At 44.1% G+C, this 19,601-nt stretch overlaps 1 protein-coding gene across 10 annotated transcripts in view; it reads left to right on the forward strand.

Moving 5' to 3' along the window:
* ZNF536 (zinc finger protein 536) overlaps positions 1 to 19,601 on the forward strand; it is a 594,001-nt gene that overhangs the window by 387,575 nt on the left and 186,825 nt on the right. For 8 of the 10 annotated variants that reach the window (XM_060185644.1, XM_060185645.1, XM_060185646.1 and 5 more), the window contains one exon: positions 5,759 to 7,321. In XM_060185644.1, coding sequence (XP_060041627.1) covers positions 5,759 to 7,321 — 1,563 coding nt within the window. Of the gene's footprint in view, positions 1 to 5,758; positions 7,322 to 15,333; positions 16,236 to 19,601 lie in introns of those variants that run through there. The other 2 variants (XM_060185651.1, XM_060185652.1) reach the window with 1 other exon arrangement.

The following is a 19,601-nucleotide window of genomic DNA, read 5'->3' on the forward strand; positions in this document are numbered from 1 at the left end:
TAGAGCATCGGGTTTAGTGCACGTGGCGCAAGGCACAAGGGCCGGCGTGAGGATCCTGGTTCGAGCCCGGCTTCCCACCTATAGGAAGTCGCTTCCCAAGTGGTCTACAGGTGTCTATCTTTTTCTCCCCCTCTCTGTCTTCCTCTCCTCTCTCCATTTCTCTCTGTCCTATTCAACAACATTGACAGCTATGACAACAATAACAACTGCAACAAGCACAACAAGGGCAACAAAATGGGAAAGATGGCTCCCAGGAGCAGTGGATTCGTGGTGCAGGCACTGAGCCCCAACAGTAGCCCTGGAGGCAAATAAATAAATAATTAATTAAAAATAAAAAAAAAAAAGAACAGAAGAGAGAAAGAAAGACTCCTGAAATATGAAACTTCCCTAATGCAGATGGGGTCTGGGAGTTTGATCCCAGGCCACTTGTTCATGGCAATGTGTATATTTAGCAGGGTGCACTTCCACCCAGCCCTGAGTAGACATGGCTGATTGTTCAGCTAGGCAGAGCCGCTGTTCAGATCTATTTGTGCCATAAGGCAGTACAAGTGCTCCTTTCAAATCTTTGAGCAGCACTGATCCCGGTGGAAGAGGGCTAGGCTAGACAGTCACCTCCTCCTTCTCTTGGGAGAAGCAGGGACTTGGTGAGAGTCAACCCATTGCAATGAGGTTGAAGTGTGACCAGCTGTGGTAACACTGGATGTGAGCAGCTCCTCATGCAGGTGGACTCAGCATTTCTCTATGGGACCAGCAGAAGGGCAGAACTTGACTGTACCTCAGAGTCTGCTCAGCTTGCTGACAGGCTTCTCCCTCCTGATCCAGGTCAGTGTTGTGAGACTTTTGCCTCCTGAGAACTCTTGAGACGGGCCCTTAGGGAGCAGGGTGCTTGGGAAGCAGCTGAGATATTTCTAGTAGAAAAAGAGACCCCTTGGTTGCCTGGGACTCCTCTGATGGGCTTTCCCACCTCCATAAGTCAGTCCCTAGATTGACTTAGCTAGAAATGCACCCAGCAGATGGGGGGTGGGGGTGGGTGTTGAGTACACAGGAGGTCCGGTATGGTCTCAAAGCATGTCCTTGTCTCCCCCAACCCCTTCATTGAGCTGAGCATGAGAAAGACTTCAAGGTGGGAGGTAGTGTTAGCTATTACATATTATTTGGGAATGATGAAGAAATGATAATTTATGAATTATAGAATATTTGTGTTGCTTTGTTTCTATTTAATTTGTTTAAATTTTTATTGCTACCAGGAGGGGGTTGGTGCCTGCTCAACAAATTCATGAAGGAGAGAGAGAGACGGAGAGAGAGAGAAACCTGCAACACTGGTTTACTGCTTGTGAAGCTCCCCCTCTACAGGTGGGGTGCAGCTTGAACCTGGGTCCTTGCACATGGTGATTGTACTGTCACCAGGTGCACCACCACCTGGCCATTGTTGCTTTTATTTTATAAATATATATCCAGAGAGTTTAGGGTTATCCTTGGAAATGATGTAACATTTATCTGGTGAATTGCGGTGACAGGGCTTGGTCACTTTAAGGAGGTAGAAACACATAGAGAATGAGACAGCAGAGGGACTCTCCCATGGTGTGTCCAGCACATTCTATGGAAGAGTCTGGAGAGAAAGAGGATGGAGTCTTCCCATAGCCTATGTGCAGTCAAAGGAAGCCTTGAAAAGTGACTGAGGGGGGAGTCGGGCTGTAGCGCAGCGGGTTAAGCGCAGGTGGCGCAAAGCACAAGGACCAGCATAAGGATCCCGGTTCGAACCCCGGCTCCCCACCTACAGGGGAGTCGCTTCACAGGTGGTGAAGCAGGTCTGCAGGTGTCTATCTTTCTCTCCCCCTCTCTGTCTTCCCCTCCTCTCTCCGTTTCTCTCTGTCCTATCCAACAACGACGACAACAACAATAAAACAACAAGGGCAACAAAAGGGAATAAATAAATTAAATAAAATATAAAAAAAAAGAAAAAAAAAGAAAAGTGACTGAGCAGCCCCCACTCACCAGCTTCCAGTGTCTTGAATACTAAGAATGACCCCATCTTGTTTCTCAGCCTTGTCTCCTTCTTCTTAGCCAAGTGGAGGCCAGAAACATGAACATGAGAGAGAGAGAGAGAGAGAGAGAGAGAGAGAGAGAGAGATAGGTGTAGGAAAGTGAGAGGGGAAAGAAAGAGATACACAGAGAAAGAGGCCAAGAGACAGAATATGTAAGCAAGCATGCCGGGACCTCAGGCATGTACACTTTCACTATTGCTGGGCCAGGTTTTCATTCAAATAGACAGAGAAAGGGAGATTGGGAGAGATATCACGTCACTGGAGTTTCCCTTATTTCCATAGTACCTCGTGAGTCTGGGGCACAAGCCCAGATCTCATGCCTGGTGAGGCAGGCATCTTACCTAGTGAGCTGTCTCCTTCTTTTGAACTTTCAGAAAGCGGTAGGTGGAAGGGAGGAAGCCTCTCCTGTGTAGTGTGTGGCACGCATGCGTGATTGCAGTGTGTGTGTGAGTGTGTGTGGTGTGAGTGGTAGCGTGTATGTGAGAGTGACATATGTAAGCACAGTGTGGTGTGTGAGGAAATGCTATAAGTGGGAGGGGATTGCCTATGAATGTAGAATATGTAATGTGTGTTGGGTGTATGAGTGTGTGCAATTGAGTGAGTGGTGTCACGTATGTATGTTGTGTGCATGAGAGCAGCTGTGAGTGTGCACATAAGAATGCCTCTTTTTTTTAATGAGTACATGCTATGTATTTTCTAAAATCCATAAGACCAGGGCCTCTTCTCTTTGGTCCTTTGCTTAGTTCCCATCACATGCATTTTCAATAAGAAACAAGGCCTTAGAAAACATGGGTTCCAGCTTCCCACTTTGCTTGGTAAGCAAAAGTCCCAAGAAGAGAACCTTGTGCCAGACATCTTACACTAGGTGTCTGGTCCCAAGTCCAGAGTCTCCAAACACCTCTTAGGTCCAGTGGTCCAGATGGCCTTCCTTGTAAGCCATCCCTCAGCCTCAGCTTCAAAGTGCCCTTCCCAGGAAATGTCTACACTGTGGTTCTCCTCACACCTGCCTCCAAAGGGGACCATGTAGGGCTGGGGAGTTTTGAAAGGTTCCAAAGTCTAGTATGTCCCCAATTAACTCAGAATTGGTGGAGGTGGAGGTTGGGAAGTAACAGCATTTTTTTTAAATACTCCTCAGGCAATTCTGCCTTCGTTTTTTATAGTGTGATGTCCACACTATCTACACAGAAATTTTCAGGGACACTTGTTAGCAATTCCCAAGACAGGCCTGAACCCAGACCTAGGGAAGCAGAACTGTTGTGCATTAGACCCCAGAATGGGTATCTTCAATTCCCTCTGGTGACTGTGTAACCACTACATAAATTTGAGAAATATGGCTCCGGTGTGCATATTAAATATATGTCCCATAGACACACACACACACACACACACACACACACACACACACACACACACCACACATACCACACATACACACACACACACACACACCACACCACACACACACACACACACACACACACACACACACACACACACACACACACACACACACGCATCCCTGTGGAGTATACCAAAAGCAGCAGCCTCTTCCTATTCCCCATCTCTTCCCTGGGCCTGGAGGCCAAAGTCCACATGCTCCTTCTGTGACTCTGCTAGAATACCAGGCCCACAGACTCATTGCCAGATTCACTTAATCATTTCCAGGTGCACTTCTGAAATGCAACCTGAGACTCACCTGATACTTGCCAACCTCCCTTTCCCATCTCCCATCTCCCACTCTTAAAGCCCCCCCCCACCTCAGGATCACACTGACTTGGCCTGTGGGCCAGTATCCTGAGTTTTCTCCTAGTTTGCTCTCCTGCCACAAGCCCCATCACCCCCCCCCCCAGCCCCCAGTATCAAGGGTCATATCTGCTCCATAGTTACTGGGCCTGCAGGTCAACACTTGCTCCACTGATGTCCAAATGGCAGTGGCTGACTTTGATCTGACTCTAAAACAGGGATTGAATCCAAGAGGTGGGAAAAAGTTACCTTGAAGGGATTAGAGCCATTCTCTAGATTCATGGCACCAATTTGTCCAGAGACAGCTGTGGTTTTTAGATTCAGAATACTAGGTTTCCAGCTGGACCTCCTCTCCACATGGGCAAGTCATCTCTCTCGTGCCCAGGGAAGACCTCCAGTTTGCCCGGGGTGTGGATGAGAGGCACTTAGCCACCATTTGGAAGAGGCAGATATAGTTTCTCCAAGGTTCGTGCACACAAGTTACTACTGCTGAGGCCTCTCTTCAGAACCCAGACTGACAGTCCTCTTGCACACAAAGTCCATGCATCCTTCTGTCCCTCATCAGGTTATCTTACCCCGCCATGCCCTATGCTTGGGAAATGGAAGTCTTGGCACCAGCTGAGACCAGACACAGCAAAAATGTCTTCAGCATGTACCATTCACCAAAGATGTGCTGTTGCTTTGTAGATCAGTCTGCTTTACAGTAGAATAGAAGGGGTGGGGGAAATGCTTGAGTTTTCTCAGTGAAGTAATTGCGGATATTGACAGGGTGCTATTGTGAATATGCTCAGGGGGACTGTCAGAGTCTCACTCCTTCCAGAGAGCCTGTAGATTCTAAATCTAGGGAAGAGCTTGGGTTACTAGCAGATTCTTGGAATCTGTTTAAATCCACACATGTTGACCCTTCTCTCTTCATCTCTGCTATTATGCAGGCAGGCCTGAGTCACATTTGATGGTGTCTTTTTTTTTTTTTTTTTGCAGTGAAAAGAACAATAGAAGTTGGATATTGGATTTAAATAAATATTTAATTCATGAAAATGATCTTATATGTTTTCAAACACTCTTTAAAGCTATTTTGATTCTCTAGAAAGCGCTTATTATAGGTAAATTACACATTTTACTACCGGAGCATTAGGTTTGCCATTAGTACAAATTTAAGGCACTACAAAGACCAGTAGATAATGTTAATTTCAAATACAGAAACTAAATATATTTTGTGCCTTTTTTATTACTCATTTTCTTTTTAGTTTTATTGACTGCTTTTTATCTTAACTATATGTCTTTTTACATGCTGCAATCACAATGCACTGTAATGGTATTAATATTTTATAGAATCAGTATTTATAGTTCTTTATTTAGAAACAATGCAGTAGGTCTGCAGATATCTGAGCCCGTCTGGAATGGTGCCCTCCAAATAATGATAAATTACTTGTGCAGTATGCCATTTGCTAATTATATCCATGATTTACTGCAGAGCAAGACTTAAATCATTCATTTCAGTCTTGCGTAACAGTGCCATAAAATTTTTAGGTTTAAAAATGGTTTCCATGTGTATAATTTAAACAAATTTTAGAGCTATTGTATACACAAAATATTGCAACCACCCATTTGTTACATACTTTGTCTTTTTAAACTTCTACTTTTAATGATCACTGTGGCTGAAATTATTATGCTTAATTTTCATAATCATAGCTTTTAAATCTACAGCCGTTTTCACATGTTAGATAAAGAAAAAGATAGCTAATTGTGTGTAGATAGTATGTCATTCCTGAATAGTCCCAAATGGTACAAAATCATTAAAAAAGCCTAAGAGTACGAATTATTCTTCTATTAAAAAACAGTTGTTCTCTCACTAATTATTAGTTGGAGCGGCTTTGTTTCCAAGAACAAATGTTGATCCTTCTAGCCTTGCTCAGCACACCAAAATGAGATAAACACTTTTCTTTTCTCCTTATACCAACATCTTGCAGGTGAGAAACCCTACAAATGCCCGCACTGTGATTACGCTGGCACCCAGTCCGCATCTCTAAAATACCACTTAGAACGACACCACCGGGAGCGACAGAATGGAGCGGGTCCCCTGTCAGGACAGCCCCAAGACCACAGGGAGGAGATGTCCAGCAAAGCTGCCTTGTTTATCAGGCCTGACATCCTCAGGGGGGCTTTTAAGGGTCTCCCAGGGATCGACTTCAGAGGTGGCCCCTCCTCTCAGCAGTGGACATCGGGAGTGCTCTCATCTGGCGATCACTCTGGACAGGCCACTGGTCTGCCCTCAGAGACTCCTTCTGAGACTCTCAAGGGTGCTGACCTTCCTTCCAAGAGCCTCCACTTCTCTGAAATTGGAAGGGCCTATCAGAATATTGTGAGTAATGGAGTGAATTTCCAAGGATCCTTGCAAGCTTTCATGGATAGATTTGTCCTAAGTTCCCTGAAGAAGGAGAAGGACGTGAAGGACAAGGCCCTGTCTGACCTTCCTTCCACAAAAGTCCATGGGGCAGATGGTGGTGAAGAGAAAGCAAGCGTTAAGTTGGCCCCCAGGAAGTCTGAGAAGTCTCAGTATGAGCCTCTTGACTTGTCAGTGCGGCCAGATGCCCCTTCCCTCCCAGGATCCTCTGTGACTATGCAAGACAGCATTGCCTGGCATGGCTGCCTGTTCTGTGCTTTCACCACTTCATCCATGGAGCTCATGGCCCTTCATCTGCAGGCCAACCACCTGGGCAAAGCCAGACGCAAAGATAATGCCATTGGGGGGACAGCTAACTGTAAAGAACAAGCCCCCCGGGAGGCCAGCAAGCTGACTCTGCTGCCCTCAGCACAGTCAAACAAAGAGTTGGGGCTGCCCAACATGATGGCACCCTTAGACTCCGCTGCTGAGAAGATGGCTCAAGGACAAGTCAAAGAGACTCTAGGGGAGCAGAGGAGTGGCCCTTGGCCTGGCCATGTGGACCCTGCCTTTTGCAACTTCCCCTCAGACTTCTACAAGCAGTTTGGGGTCTATCCAGGCCTAGTTGGTTCTGGAGCCTCCAGTTCCTGCCCCAACAAGGAGCCTGATGGGAAGTCCCACTCAGAAGATGATGCCCCAATCCTCATTCCGGAAACCACAAACAAGAACACTACTGATGACCTCTCCGACATTGCTTCCTCAGAGGACATGGACTCCTCCAAGGGAGAGAACAATGATGAAGAAGATATCGAGACAGAGCCAGAGCCTGTGAGCAAACAGCAGTCTGCCCTCAGCAAGGACGGTGATGGAGGCGACAGCCTGTTGCCCACGGGCCCTCCTCAGCCCATCCAGGGACTCGTGTCACCTTTATCCCAGGTGTCGGAGAAGCAGTGGCACGGCCCAGGCCTTCTTGCACCCCAGGACCCTGCAGTGGGGCTGCCCAAGCCAGAGCGGGGGCCTCAGGGCCTGGAGAAGCCAATGAACATGCTGTCGGTCCTCAGGGCCTACAGTTCTGATGGCTTAGCAGCCTTTAATGGACTTGCAAGTAGCACAGCCAATTCTGGATGTATCAAGAGGCCAGACTTGTGTGGTAAGTTTTAGAATCCTCTTCCTTTAGTTCATTTCTCCAAAACACCAGTGCTGAATTGTGCTTTTTAATTTTTTTAATGAGGTAGACTTACCCATGATCCAGTGTTGAACGAAACATTAAAAAAGACCCAACAGTGCTGTATATGCAATGTCGACAATCACGAAAAGTCAACTTCACTGAGAAGTTCTAGAACTCATATGTTTGTGCTCCTGTTTGCATTATAACCATCTGAAATGCCTGTATGAAGGCATGGAAATTTGTGTGTGTGTGTGTGTGGGGGGGGTGCTGATTCACATTGTGAACTGCTCCTGTTTTTAATCCATAACTTGAAAGGGGGAAGAAAGGAAAAAAAAAACTTTGTAAAAACAAGATCAAATACAAATAAGAGACATGGTAACTTTCAAACTTTTCAGTCTTTTCAACTTACGTGTAAGATGCCTAAAGATAAGTCCTTCCTGTTTGCTAAGCCAAATCTGCTCTTCTAAACTTTTCTCTATATTGACTTAGAGGATACAAAAATCATATCACACTAACCACAATGTAGAAAGGAAGTGGTACTCTCCCCCCTCCCTTCTCCCCCCCATCTCTTTCTCTCTGAATAGAGAGATGGTTTTAGGATGTTTGTGATTCATCTTTAGACATACCAAATGGCAGTAACTGTGACTTTGGCCTTCTAGTGTTACCTCTGTTCGTCTGTCTCTTAACCTGTCTGTCTATTGTTCTAACAAGAAATGTACATTGTGGAGTCCCTGATTAGCAGTGTTGTGACCCTGTGTGTGTTGGATTTATGCCTGCCTGATCCTGTTAGCACAGTGACAATTGTAAGCCTACTTAAAGAATATGGTTGCACCCCCCCAAATCATTCCAGAACTTAATAGAAGTAATAATATATTTGGAGCCTACAGTTCGATTGAATGAATGTTGAGACTGAGCACAAAGGATCAAACTCCTTTTCTTAGCAGAGAGTCTTTTTTGAAGGGCTTTCTCTAAATAAAGCCTCAGTGTATTATTCCCAGTGCCAGTTTTCCTTGCTAGAGATAAATAATCATGGTATGATCCTCTATCTTTAATCTAGGAATGGGTTTTGTGACTTTACTTCACCTGTTGAGAGAGTAAAGAAAGGAGGGAGTAAGGAGCATGGAAGGGAGTCTTTTATAACTGCAGAATCTTGTCTTTCCTTATAGCATACAGCAGGATTCAATAGCTGAACTCAGTTCATAATTTAAGTTGATATATCTCTTTTCACTCTCCTTCCCTAATTCACTAAGAACTGGATCAAGCAGTCAGAAATATTTTTTGAATTGTCAAAAATCACTAAATGGATTTCTGACAGTTCAAAAAGATATTGACAGTTCCTTATGTGGAATGATTCACAGGCCCATTAACCAGACCCCCCCCCCATATCTATTTTTAGCTACATTCAATTCATTACTTTGAAGCTGCTAAAAACAATATTTAACCAAAGGAGAAAAGGTTTTTATGTCAGGCCAAGTTGTTTGCCTTTTCTTCTGGGGAGCAATGTTAAAGCCTTTAATTTTTTGTTGTTGTTAAGTTTGTGATTGAGGTGGTTTCTTTTTTATTGTTGTTTGGTTGTTTTTTTTTTTTTTAAGTCTATTTTCAGTTCTTTCAATTACCTACATAGGACCATAGTTCTTGCCAGGAACCCATGCATAAGAAAAGATCAAAACCTGGCATGTTCATAAGCTCATTATTATTGAAATGAGCTCATATTACTCCTATTAATTTCCCCATCCTTCTATCAGTACTGAAAGCAGGCTGCCTGCCTTGGAGGAAGCTTGTTCTATGGTGTCCTTTTTCACCAGGGAGGGTGATGGGGCAGTTAGCATAAGGGAGCCCACCCAATCTTCTGAGCTCTGTGCCTCTCAACTGCATACCCTTGCCCATTGTTCATCCCCTCTCCAGGAAGTAGCCCACAACAGACTCCTGACAGGGTAAATGCAGAAAACTTTCATTAATTAACATTTCCCCCACCATTTGGACATTGACTTTTCTAAATAGGGAAAGAGGACCTCTCAGCCTGCCTCACTGAGTGGTACATCCCTTCCCTAGGCTAGGGTCAGGCCCCACACTTGCATCTTGAATACTCAGTATGTTGTCAAGGCTAACTCTCACCATGAATAGCATATGCTTGCAAACTACATGTTCTGTATTTCATTTGGCTTATTTTCTTCTGCACCCTCTTGCTTTGGTTTGGAAACAGGCAAGGAAGGCTTGCCTGGTCTTTGTGGGCACCAACGGTGATGTGGAATCACTGTCCACCTTCCCCAGGACAGGTCCCCTCCTGCTCAGCCTCAATCTCACATTCCCACATCTGGCCCAGGATAATGAAAATCCTCTTCTTATTTTCTTCTTGGCTGCTCTAGTATTCTAGTAGCCAGACATACTCATCCTTTCTAAGAATTTATATCTGGGAGGAAAGCTTAATTTCACTGGGCTACAAAGTGAGGTTTTTTTTTTTTTTTTTTTTGCAGTCCACTCTTTCTCTTTCTAGCATTGCAAGAAGTACAAATAATAGGTGAGAGTTGTAAATGCACATTCACAGTGCAGGATGGAAATTGTATTGGTGTGAGGAATAAAATATTCTCAATGTTTGTCCCTTCTTCTCTGACACACCTGATGCAGATAAAGATTTCCAAGCCAGTCTAACAACTCTACAGCTAGTGTCTTCAAGGCGATGAGCTTTGCCAAGCTAAAGAACTATTTAGTATTTCTCATCTCATGGTATATAATTCTCTCTGGTTGGTACAGTAAAATCCCCACTTCAATACCCCCTAGAAATAGGCTTATAAGAAGAGCTAGTGCTGTTTCTTATAAGATCTATTTCTATCCTCGTGGGTGTAAAAGCATTTGAAGAAATATCAGTAAGTACCTGATCAAATCATGTAGACTCCCCACAGAGCTCAGCAACTCCTCAGAGACATGAGTTGGAGAAGAGGGTTTTAACACCAATGTCTGTGAATAATACTCATGTTGTAAGCCCTGCTCCCAGGTGCTTCCTTAATCTTACTTCCCTGCTTTCTGTTACTACTCTACTCTTATGTTTCTTATGTGTTGGACCTTAGCATTTCTCCTGACTAGTCTTGACTTGCCCATTCATACTTAGTTTACTTCAGTCAGAGAACATACCACAGTGGTTTACACAATAGACTCTCATGCCTGAGGCACCAGAAGTCTCAGGTTCAGCCCCCAGAGTCACTATGCTCACTGTGATTCTAATCCTGGCACAGGAAGAGATACTTGGGTAGAGCATGTCCTGTCAGTGTAGAAGGATGGGCCTATAGAAAAGGCCAATGTTGAAAGCTTGACCATGAATGTCCAAAAAAAATGTTTTCTAGAAGATTACTCTGTCAGGACTGCGTACCAGGTGATCCTCATGGGGTTCTCTTGAGTTATATAAGAGGACAGACCCTTCTGCTTATAAATGTCAGTCATATCCCACTATGGATCAAATGTCCTTATATGCAGTCCTACCCCAGTTAAATCTTTCATTTACTGAGGTGACTTTTAGACTCCAGGCTTGGCTCACATTTCTTTTTCCAGCTAAAGAATGTTCCACGTCCCTGCCGCTGGAGAACTTGGATGTGCCCTCCACTTTGCTGGAATGGATTTTTGTTCTTGGTTTTTCAATGAGACAGGATCTACTTGAGTATTTAGTTAGGTGATAAAAGCAGACTGGAGCAGCAGCCACAGTACTGGTCAGAAACTGATAAACTCTTGGGTCAGTCAATAGTTTGGAGATCTGAGGAAGCACAGACAGTAGGGATTTCTATGTATATCAGAGAGCACAGTGATTGGTCTGCATGGCACCTTTGGGGCTAGATGCAGGGCAGGGCTACAGAGGCTACCCCACCCAGAATTTGTGCATTGGGGTACAATCAGATTACCCTTCCTTCTTCCCTGAGGTAGATGACTAGGGGGCACTGTGTTACATCTTATAAGCAGAGATTGTTCTGAGTCATTTTGTGAGCCTAGGTATAGGGTCAATAGGAGAAAACTTAAAATCAGAGGAAAGGAAAGGCAGAGGGGGACATCACCAATCCCTTCACCCTTTGGAGCGCTTCCCGGGAGTTATATGACTCTCTGAGGCCAGGCTGGATGAGCAGACTCTATCATCCTGTCTACCATAGGTGTGAGGTCTTTGTGTGTGGTTCCATAGATTCCTTATAGACAATGAATGGGAAGGCATGGCCATTAGCAGTAAGAGCCTCATCTTCTCCCAAGTTTATCATCCTTCGGCTATTTGGAAATTGAGTTTCCTAACACAAATTATGCATGAGACTAAGGATTCCCTGGATTTTCACAGCAATGAGAAAACTGGGACTCTCTCCCTAAATCAGAACAAAACAAACAAAAACAACTACAAGAGAAGCCAGGTGGCGGCTCACCTGGAGGAGAACATATATTACCATGCACAAGAACTTGGGTTGGGGGAGTCGGGCTGTAGCGCAGCGGGTTAAGCGCAGGTGGCGCAAAGCGCAAGGACCTGCGTAAGGTTCCCGGTTCGAGCCCCCGGCTCCCCACCTGCAGGGGAGTCACTTCACAGGCGGTGAAGCAGGTCTGCAGGTGTCTGTCTTTCTATCCCCCTCTCTGTCTTTCCCTCCTCTCTCCATTTCTCTCTGTCCTATCCAACAACGATGACATCAATAACTACAACAATGAAACAACAAGGGCAACAAAAGGGAATCAATAAAATAAATTTAAAAAAAATTAAAAAAAAAAAAGAACTTGGGTTGGAGTCTCTGATGTCCCCACCTACAGGAATGAAGCATCATGAGCAATGAGACAATGTTTTCTCTCTCTCTCTCTCTCTCTCTCTCTCTCTCTCTCTCTCTCTCTGTCTTTCTGCCTCTCTTCTATCAAAAAGAGAGAAGGAAAGAAAATGACTATCAGGAATAATGGAATACAATCATCCAGACCTAGAGATAATGCTTGTGGCAAACAACAACAACAACAAAAACACTAAATAAATAAATTCAAATTCAAAATAAATTCTTTACTTCATGTTGATGAAATGAACCAGGATAACCAGACTTAACACTCCTAAAATGTGATTTCTAGTCTTCAGAATTTCTCAGCATAGGCAGCCTGAAATTATTCACCATTTTATTGGCTACACCGTTTAAAACCTTTTTGATTGACTGCACTGCCAACCATTTTCTTCAAGAGGCCATTTGGTCTCTGTTGTAGCTTTTCAGCTCTACTGGATATCTCCAAAATAGCCATGTAAGATAAGTAACAAATAAGCACAACTACATTCCAATAGAACTTGACCTTCTAAACAGGTAGTGACTGGGATCGACTCAGGGGTTACAGTTTGCCAACTTCTGCCTAGTATAAAGAAGGATGCATTGCTGTGATTGTCTCCAGAGAAGATTGCAGATACCTGTCCTTTTCCATCCAATTGGCCACTAGTATAGTGCAAGGGGACCCACGTCAATAATTGCACAGCTCCCTCTCTTGCATGAAATGCCAAATCCAGAATGCTAGACTCTTTGTTTCCAGAAGGTCACATCGCCATGCATTACATTTGTGTGAGAACACCCACTCCATGACACATAGCAGGTCCTTAGCAGGTAGAGCAGGTAGAGGCAGGAAATCTGACGATGATCTGAGTTTCTATACTTGTAAGTAACTGAACTGATTCTCAGTTGAATCATATAATGAATGCTATATAATGAAGTTAAATACTCACCTTGGGCTCATTTCAAAGAAATGATACCAGTGCCCAAATGACTTTGTGTGTCCAGAGTATCTTTAGCCCTAAACAGACACAGCTCTTACTTTCCCTCAAAATGTTAGAGACACATTATGTTTCTCATGTCTGACATGCCACCTCATTGACAGCTATTTCTTGGTGTGTGGGAGAATCTTAGTTTTGAAGGTACTTTGAGTTCTTTTGAGAGTATATCCCATCATGATGATCATAACATTTAAATTTCTACCCAGTTCTACTCCTGATAGAAGATGCCCCTAAGTCTTACGTCACTAAATGACTACCATTTTTAGCTGGAGATCACCAAGAAAACTCCCTCCTCCTGTACTTTAGCTTGTGGCACTTAGAATATTTGGGGACTTGTAGATGATTTAGATTCTGACATGTGGTTCTGAAGCCAGCAGTCTATAGTCAAATAAAGAGGTTCACTAAGGATAAGGGAACTTCAGTTAGGAAACACAAAATTCCTATCTGTCAATATATGGGAGACCAGACTCAGCTAACACAAGGGAGACAGACAGGGAGGTCCAGGTTATCTCTGCATTTGGTTTTGCTGTAACATCAAATTATCCAGGTCAGCAAGATAGCTCACTTGGATAGTACATTTGCTTTGTTATGGCTATGCCACAGATTCAAACCCGTCTCCTACCACACTGAAGGAAGCTTCTATGCTACACTATCTTTTACTCTGTCTCTGTCTTCTATTTGAAAAAAAAATCAGCCTGGGGAAGTGATGACAAGTAATAATAATAAGTCAAATGAATCATAAACTATCACTTCTTCTCTCTCCTTCTTTATGAGCTGATTATCATCTGGCATGGCCTGCAAAGTGTGTGGATAAGCCCACAACTCTGTTACTGATTTCATTACCTAGCTTCATTATTTATAGATTGGTAATAGATGTCCATATGCCAACCTATTCACTGCAGTTGTGTGTTAGATCTGATAGGATTTGTCTGAAGTTCTAAGACATAACCTCTCAGTTGATACAAATCACTACCCTGTTGGCTGCTTCACAACAGACTGCAGAGCCTTTCCCATTGGTTCTTGTGGGACAAAGCACCAGTGCTGCCCCTGATCTTCCAAGGAAGTCAACATGCCTAAGCAGGTCCTCCCTGCCCCTGTCCAAAGCCCTGTGTGCACTGCATTGATGAAGAGTCATCATCTTTGAATGGCAGCCCGCTCCCAACTCTTTTGGCATTCTCTTCCTCCTTCCCTTCCCTCTTTTTAAATTAAACGGGAATGCCACTGATGTGATGTCGTTTGCACTGCAGGATGACAGAATTGTTGTGTGAATACCATTGTATTTGCCAAATGGTCCACTCGTCATTTCAGAACAAACAAATGGATGGTGTCTGTAAGTCGGCAAACACTGGTGACATTTAGCCTTGTTTATGTTCCTTTCCTTTTGCTGCATATTTTTGGCTCCAAAAGCTACTGTCTGAATCAACAGTGCCTCCCAAGCAGGAGAAAAGTCTGGGTGGGAGCTTTCATTTCAGTTGTTGTGTCCTTGTTCTCTATGAATTGTAGGATACTTATTCCCTGTACCAATCCTAAAGTGAAGAAAAAGAGAGCAAGCAAATCTCTTTGGTTTAACACACACACACACACACACACACACACACACACACACACACACACACACACACTAAAATGGGAGAAAAGAAGAGAATGTTGAGAGTGGGGAGTATTGTCAGAATAGACACCCATATCCCCTGAAGAAATACAATCTCTCTAAGCATGCTCAGCCACAATTCCATTAAAGAGAGATGGTGTAATAATCTCCTTGCCAACTAGAGCTGGGTACAGATACTCTGGGCTGGAGTTTAGGCATCTGTCTTCTTAGACTGCTGAATCAAAGTGATTCGTGGAACAAATAGTCAACTAGAGACAGAACACATCTTAGCGGTTGAAGGAATCAGGCTCTTTCTTTCTTCATTTCTTTCCCTCTTTCCTTCCTTCTCCTTTCTTCTTTTATATATAGCTTTTTTTTTTTTAATTTTCAGATGCTGTGTCCAAAACTCAGGTTTCAAATAAGTGGTAATTACATATTACTTAGTGCTGATCATCCACACCTCTAGGTCTAATTGCCAACCTGCTTAATCATGTAGCCTATTCTTGCTTTAGCCAGAGACAGGAAGACCAAATTATATAAATACTGTGGTATTGCCGTACTTTCATTAAATAATTAGGAAAAGTAGCCCCTGTCCTTGCTTTCAGATGCCTCTAGCCCAAATGGTTTCTGGCTTGTTTAATCAATCTGCACATTTTCTTGCAGGTAAGTGACACCCTCTGTTCTAGTCGGTCTAGCTGGACTTGCCCTTGTCTGTTCGTGTTCCTCGATGGCTCTCTGCAACTTGTTAATCGTGTAAAGTCAAGAGAAGAACGTATACACATATGTGTGTTGAATAAATAGTTACTATTGGCATAGGTATGTGTATACACATGGTACACCAACCTACAGTATATATAGCAAAGAATCAGGGAGGCTAAAAATATGGCCCATATGTTCCACTATTAGTCATGGATCACAAAGGCTTAGTAACTTGAATAGGAGTGAATATTCCCTCAAAATCATGAATCCTGAGTGACAAAGGCTGGTGGATTGGAGATCCCTTCACTAGTGAAAACCAGACTGGGGGGAGAAGGGGCTGCTCCATCAGTTCACCAAGCTTTCAGAGGTGGGCTTTGTGCCAGTCCCATTGGCATTACTGCTTGTGTCTGATTGTCCTGTATTTTGTAACACTTTAGAAGAACACAGAAAAGTGCAGTACTTATCTCTCTCCATAGTATTTAAGCAGTAATATCACTAGTTGAATATTGTGTCAGGTCGTCATTTTTAACCAGGAACAGATTACAGTAAAATCCCAGCACCTTGACATCCACACCATAAAACTGGTTGATTTGAAAGCAAAATGTGTGAACTTGTACTGGGTTATTGTGTGCTTTGGAATAGCGTATTGTTGAAGTTATTAGAAGATAAATTAAGGTGTTCCTGGTAATGAAGGCATGTAAGTTATAATAATTGTAGCTTTCTGAATAAGTGTCAAACTATATCTTTAAGTGTGCTGTATGCTGAGTTACAAGTTAGGTCATTTATGAATGGAATGTAAAACAATACTAAAAATGCTTCAATAACTTATCTTGGTATTGCTAATAAAAAAAAGCTGTGAAACATTAGTGCAGTTTCGAGTCATTATGTTAATTCAATCCACAACACATCCCTCCCCACCCCACATTCCTTGACATTTCTTCTATCTGTTGGAAACTTCAGCAGGACCTTCAAAGAATACTATGTATGCTGTTCCATGGGCTATTTACTTTGGTAACTTCTTGCATTTTTTCACCCATTTTGAAGAGGGCCTCATAACTCACAATTCATTACAAGCAGGTGGATGGAAAGGAACTTCCTGTCTGGGGTGGAATGACCATGGTGGGTGAGAAAGAGAAGCCAGAGGACATGTGAAGAGTTGGGGGAATTCGACTCATCCACCTCTGGGTTCTCAACTACTCCCTACTCCCCTTTCCTCCAGCCGGTATTCCTTCTCAGTGGAGAAGGTTTGCAGTGTGCTTTCTCCTCCAAAGCAAAAGTCCCATTTGCTTTAAGAAGCCACATTGGTTGGTCCCCAATGAGGTTCTCACGACTGCCCATTCTCTGTAGGTCAGAGAGATGCCAAAGTGTATCTGGACTCCTGGGGAACTCACAGTATCCATGGGCAGAAAGAATGGGGCACAAAGTGAGGTCCTAGAGTGTAGAAACCTGCACACACCCAAAAACCCTTAGCATTTCCTTATCATCCTGTTTAAAATACAAAAGCACATGGAGCTGTTGGAGTTTGGGGTAACTTTTTTTTGTGTATAGAGACTTTTTTTATTTTGGTTGTGCCTGTGTCTGTTATAACAGGCTCTTTTCTGCCCTCATCATAGCTTGGGATATACAGAGAGAAAGGTTTTTTATATTTATTTATTTATTTATTCATTCATTTATTGTCTCTGGGGTTATCACTGGAGCTCTGTGCCAGCACTATGAATCTACTGCTCCTGGTGGCTATTTTTCCATTTTTTAATTGGATAGAAGAGAGAGAAATTGAGAGAAAAGGGGAGATATAGAGGGAGAGACTTGCTTCACTGCCCCTGAAGTGTTCCTCCCGCCCCTGTAGGTAGGGAGCAGGGGCTTGAACTGGGTCCTTGTATTTCTTACTATGTGTACTTTACCAGGTGTGTTATTACCTGGTCCCTGGATTTTGCTTTTTGTTTGTGCTGTTGAGTCCCCTGTAAGCTGAACTTTAGGATCCTGACATTTCAACAGTGTTTCCAAGCTTCATCTTCTTTGGTGTGTGGGGGGGTATGTTTTTTCAACTTATAAATCCCATGCACACTCCTACTCACTAACTTGTCCTGTGGGAAAAAGACATTATTGTCCTTTAATGGACTCCCAAGCCCCAGTCTTATCCCCCCAAATTCTAGCTGTGCCTGTGTGCAACAAGAAATAGAAGTCCAGAAATGTCCACTTGGACAAACCAGGCTTCACCACTGACTGGACAGCTTTTTGACCTTGACCACATGAAACCTTTCTTGCAGTATTTCTCATAAAAACTGTTCAAATGATCCCAATGGCCACGATATAGAAGAGTATTTGATTGACTCTTAAATGGGGAAGAAGTGAAAGCTGAGAGATTTTGAATTTGAGATTCTGTGAAGCAAGTTCCAAACAGAAAAGTGAGTGCTTGAAGAAGTTGTTACCTTTTCTTTTTTTTCCTCCATAATGGTTTCCAATTATGTTCAAGGGAAACTGGAACAAGCTCTGGGGTTTCTACTGGGTTTCCCACTGGATCCCAGAATGCCTGGTCTCAATGAAGCAAAGCAAGTTATGCCATCAGGCCCGGGGGCCAAGAGCCACTTCCACAGAAAGGCAGACACCATGGTTCCATTGTTATTCTCAGTGTAACTGAGTCTGCACAGCTGCACTAAAGGGGAAGAGGGGCAGTGTTGGGAGATCTCATTCCATCTGTTTCCAGGTTCTTGCCTGTGTATACCTCTCCCCACCCCACTCCTGCATCCTTTCTCCACAGGAAGGTGTGCAGTGTGCATTCTCCACCAAGATAAAAGTCCCACTTGCTTTAAGAAGCCACAGTGTCAAGCCTCCAATGAGGGTCTCACCACTGATCATTCTCTACAGGCCAGAGATGCCCCTTTGGAACAATCTCTGCCCTGAGGGCCTGGGTGGGGAGGAGAGGACCCCACTCAGGCTGGAGGCCTGAGTACCTCAACTGGGGGTTAAATGCAGGCCTGGCACTGCTTGATACTGAGTCACAGTGCACAGACCAAGAGCTCTTGCTGGTGGTGTAACACTGGCCTTACCAATCTGGCAGAGACAGGCTCAGTGCACGGTGGCCAAGCCTTGGGAATGAAACAAGTGGGACTGAAGGGAACAGATCATGTGGGCTCCTCAAGCTGACAGCGGGAAGGCTCCCCAGAGCTGAGTATCCAGAAATCTGCCATTTTCTCTTCCTACCATGAGGATCCAATCCCTCTAATGGGGTCTCTCATTCATTTCCGCTTTGAAAGCAGGGGTATTTCCTAAGTGACTCCCCAGTGGTAACTTCTGAGGCTTAGAGGAGACCTTGGTGGGTTCTTATCCTCCCCTTGTTCAGAACCTAGTCCCAGTCTCCTCCCACTGTGCACGGCACCCACTGTGTAATACCCCACCCCTGCCTCCCACCCAGCTCTTCCTCATTCCTGCCCCTGAGGAAGAGCTCCCTTCTCTGCTTTTGTGAGGGAGCTGGGTGGATCCAGGCATCTGCAAACTACTGGCTTCATTTCATTGCTCAGTCTGAGGGCCGTGGACTCCTCTGGTCCTCTTTCCTGTCATTCCCCTGCTCTCCCCACATGGGATTATGATAAACTCCACCTATTGGGACTCAGACTTGGGACAACTGCTGACATCATCCATAGGATCTGCCCTTGGCCTTCCAGCCTAGATTCTCTCAGGAAAAGTTGGGCCCCTGGTCAGAAATAGATGAGGTCCCTGTTTCTTTGTGAGAGCAAGAGTTTCCAGGAGGTGATTGTGTCTTGCAAGATGACAGGAAAGGATAGTGAAAGGGACCCTGCAGCTTCTGGTAAGACAGTCTTCAGTGCCACCTTCTCATGTCTACACATTGTGAAGTATATTTGCTGCGATAAAATTTAGGTGTGCTGGTTGATGGTAGGGGAGGGAGATTGGGCCTAGATATTGGGAGACTTTTCTTGAGGAAACGTCACAAGGATTAAATTACCATCCTGAAAAACACAGTGGCACACTGGCAATCTTGTCTCTGCATGAGCAGACTCTGCCTCTTGAGCAAGCAGTGTGCATTTTCAAGGTTAAAGTTGGGGAACTCTCTGCACAGCTATTTCATTAGCAAAACTAGCCATTTGTACACCCAGACATTGGCTGGCTCCATGAGGAGTTTGTCTTTCATGTTCTTTGTGGAGTTGTCCAGACACACCCCTCTAATGGTAACCCACTGCTCACAAGGTTAAGTTTTCTTTTTGAAGTCCTCTTGT

This window comes from Erinaceus europaeus, chromosome 2 (genome assembly GCF_950295315.1).
Source record: "Erinaceus europaeus chromosome 2, mEriEur2.1, whole genome shotgun sequence".
NCBI lineage: Eukaryota > Metazoa > Chordata > Mammalia > Eulipotyphla > Erinaceidae > Erinaceus > Erinaceus europaeus.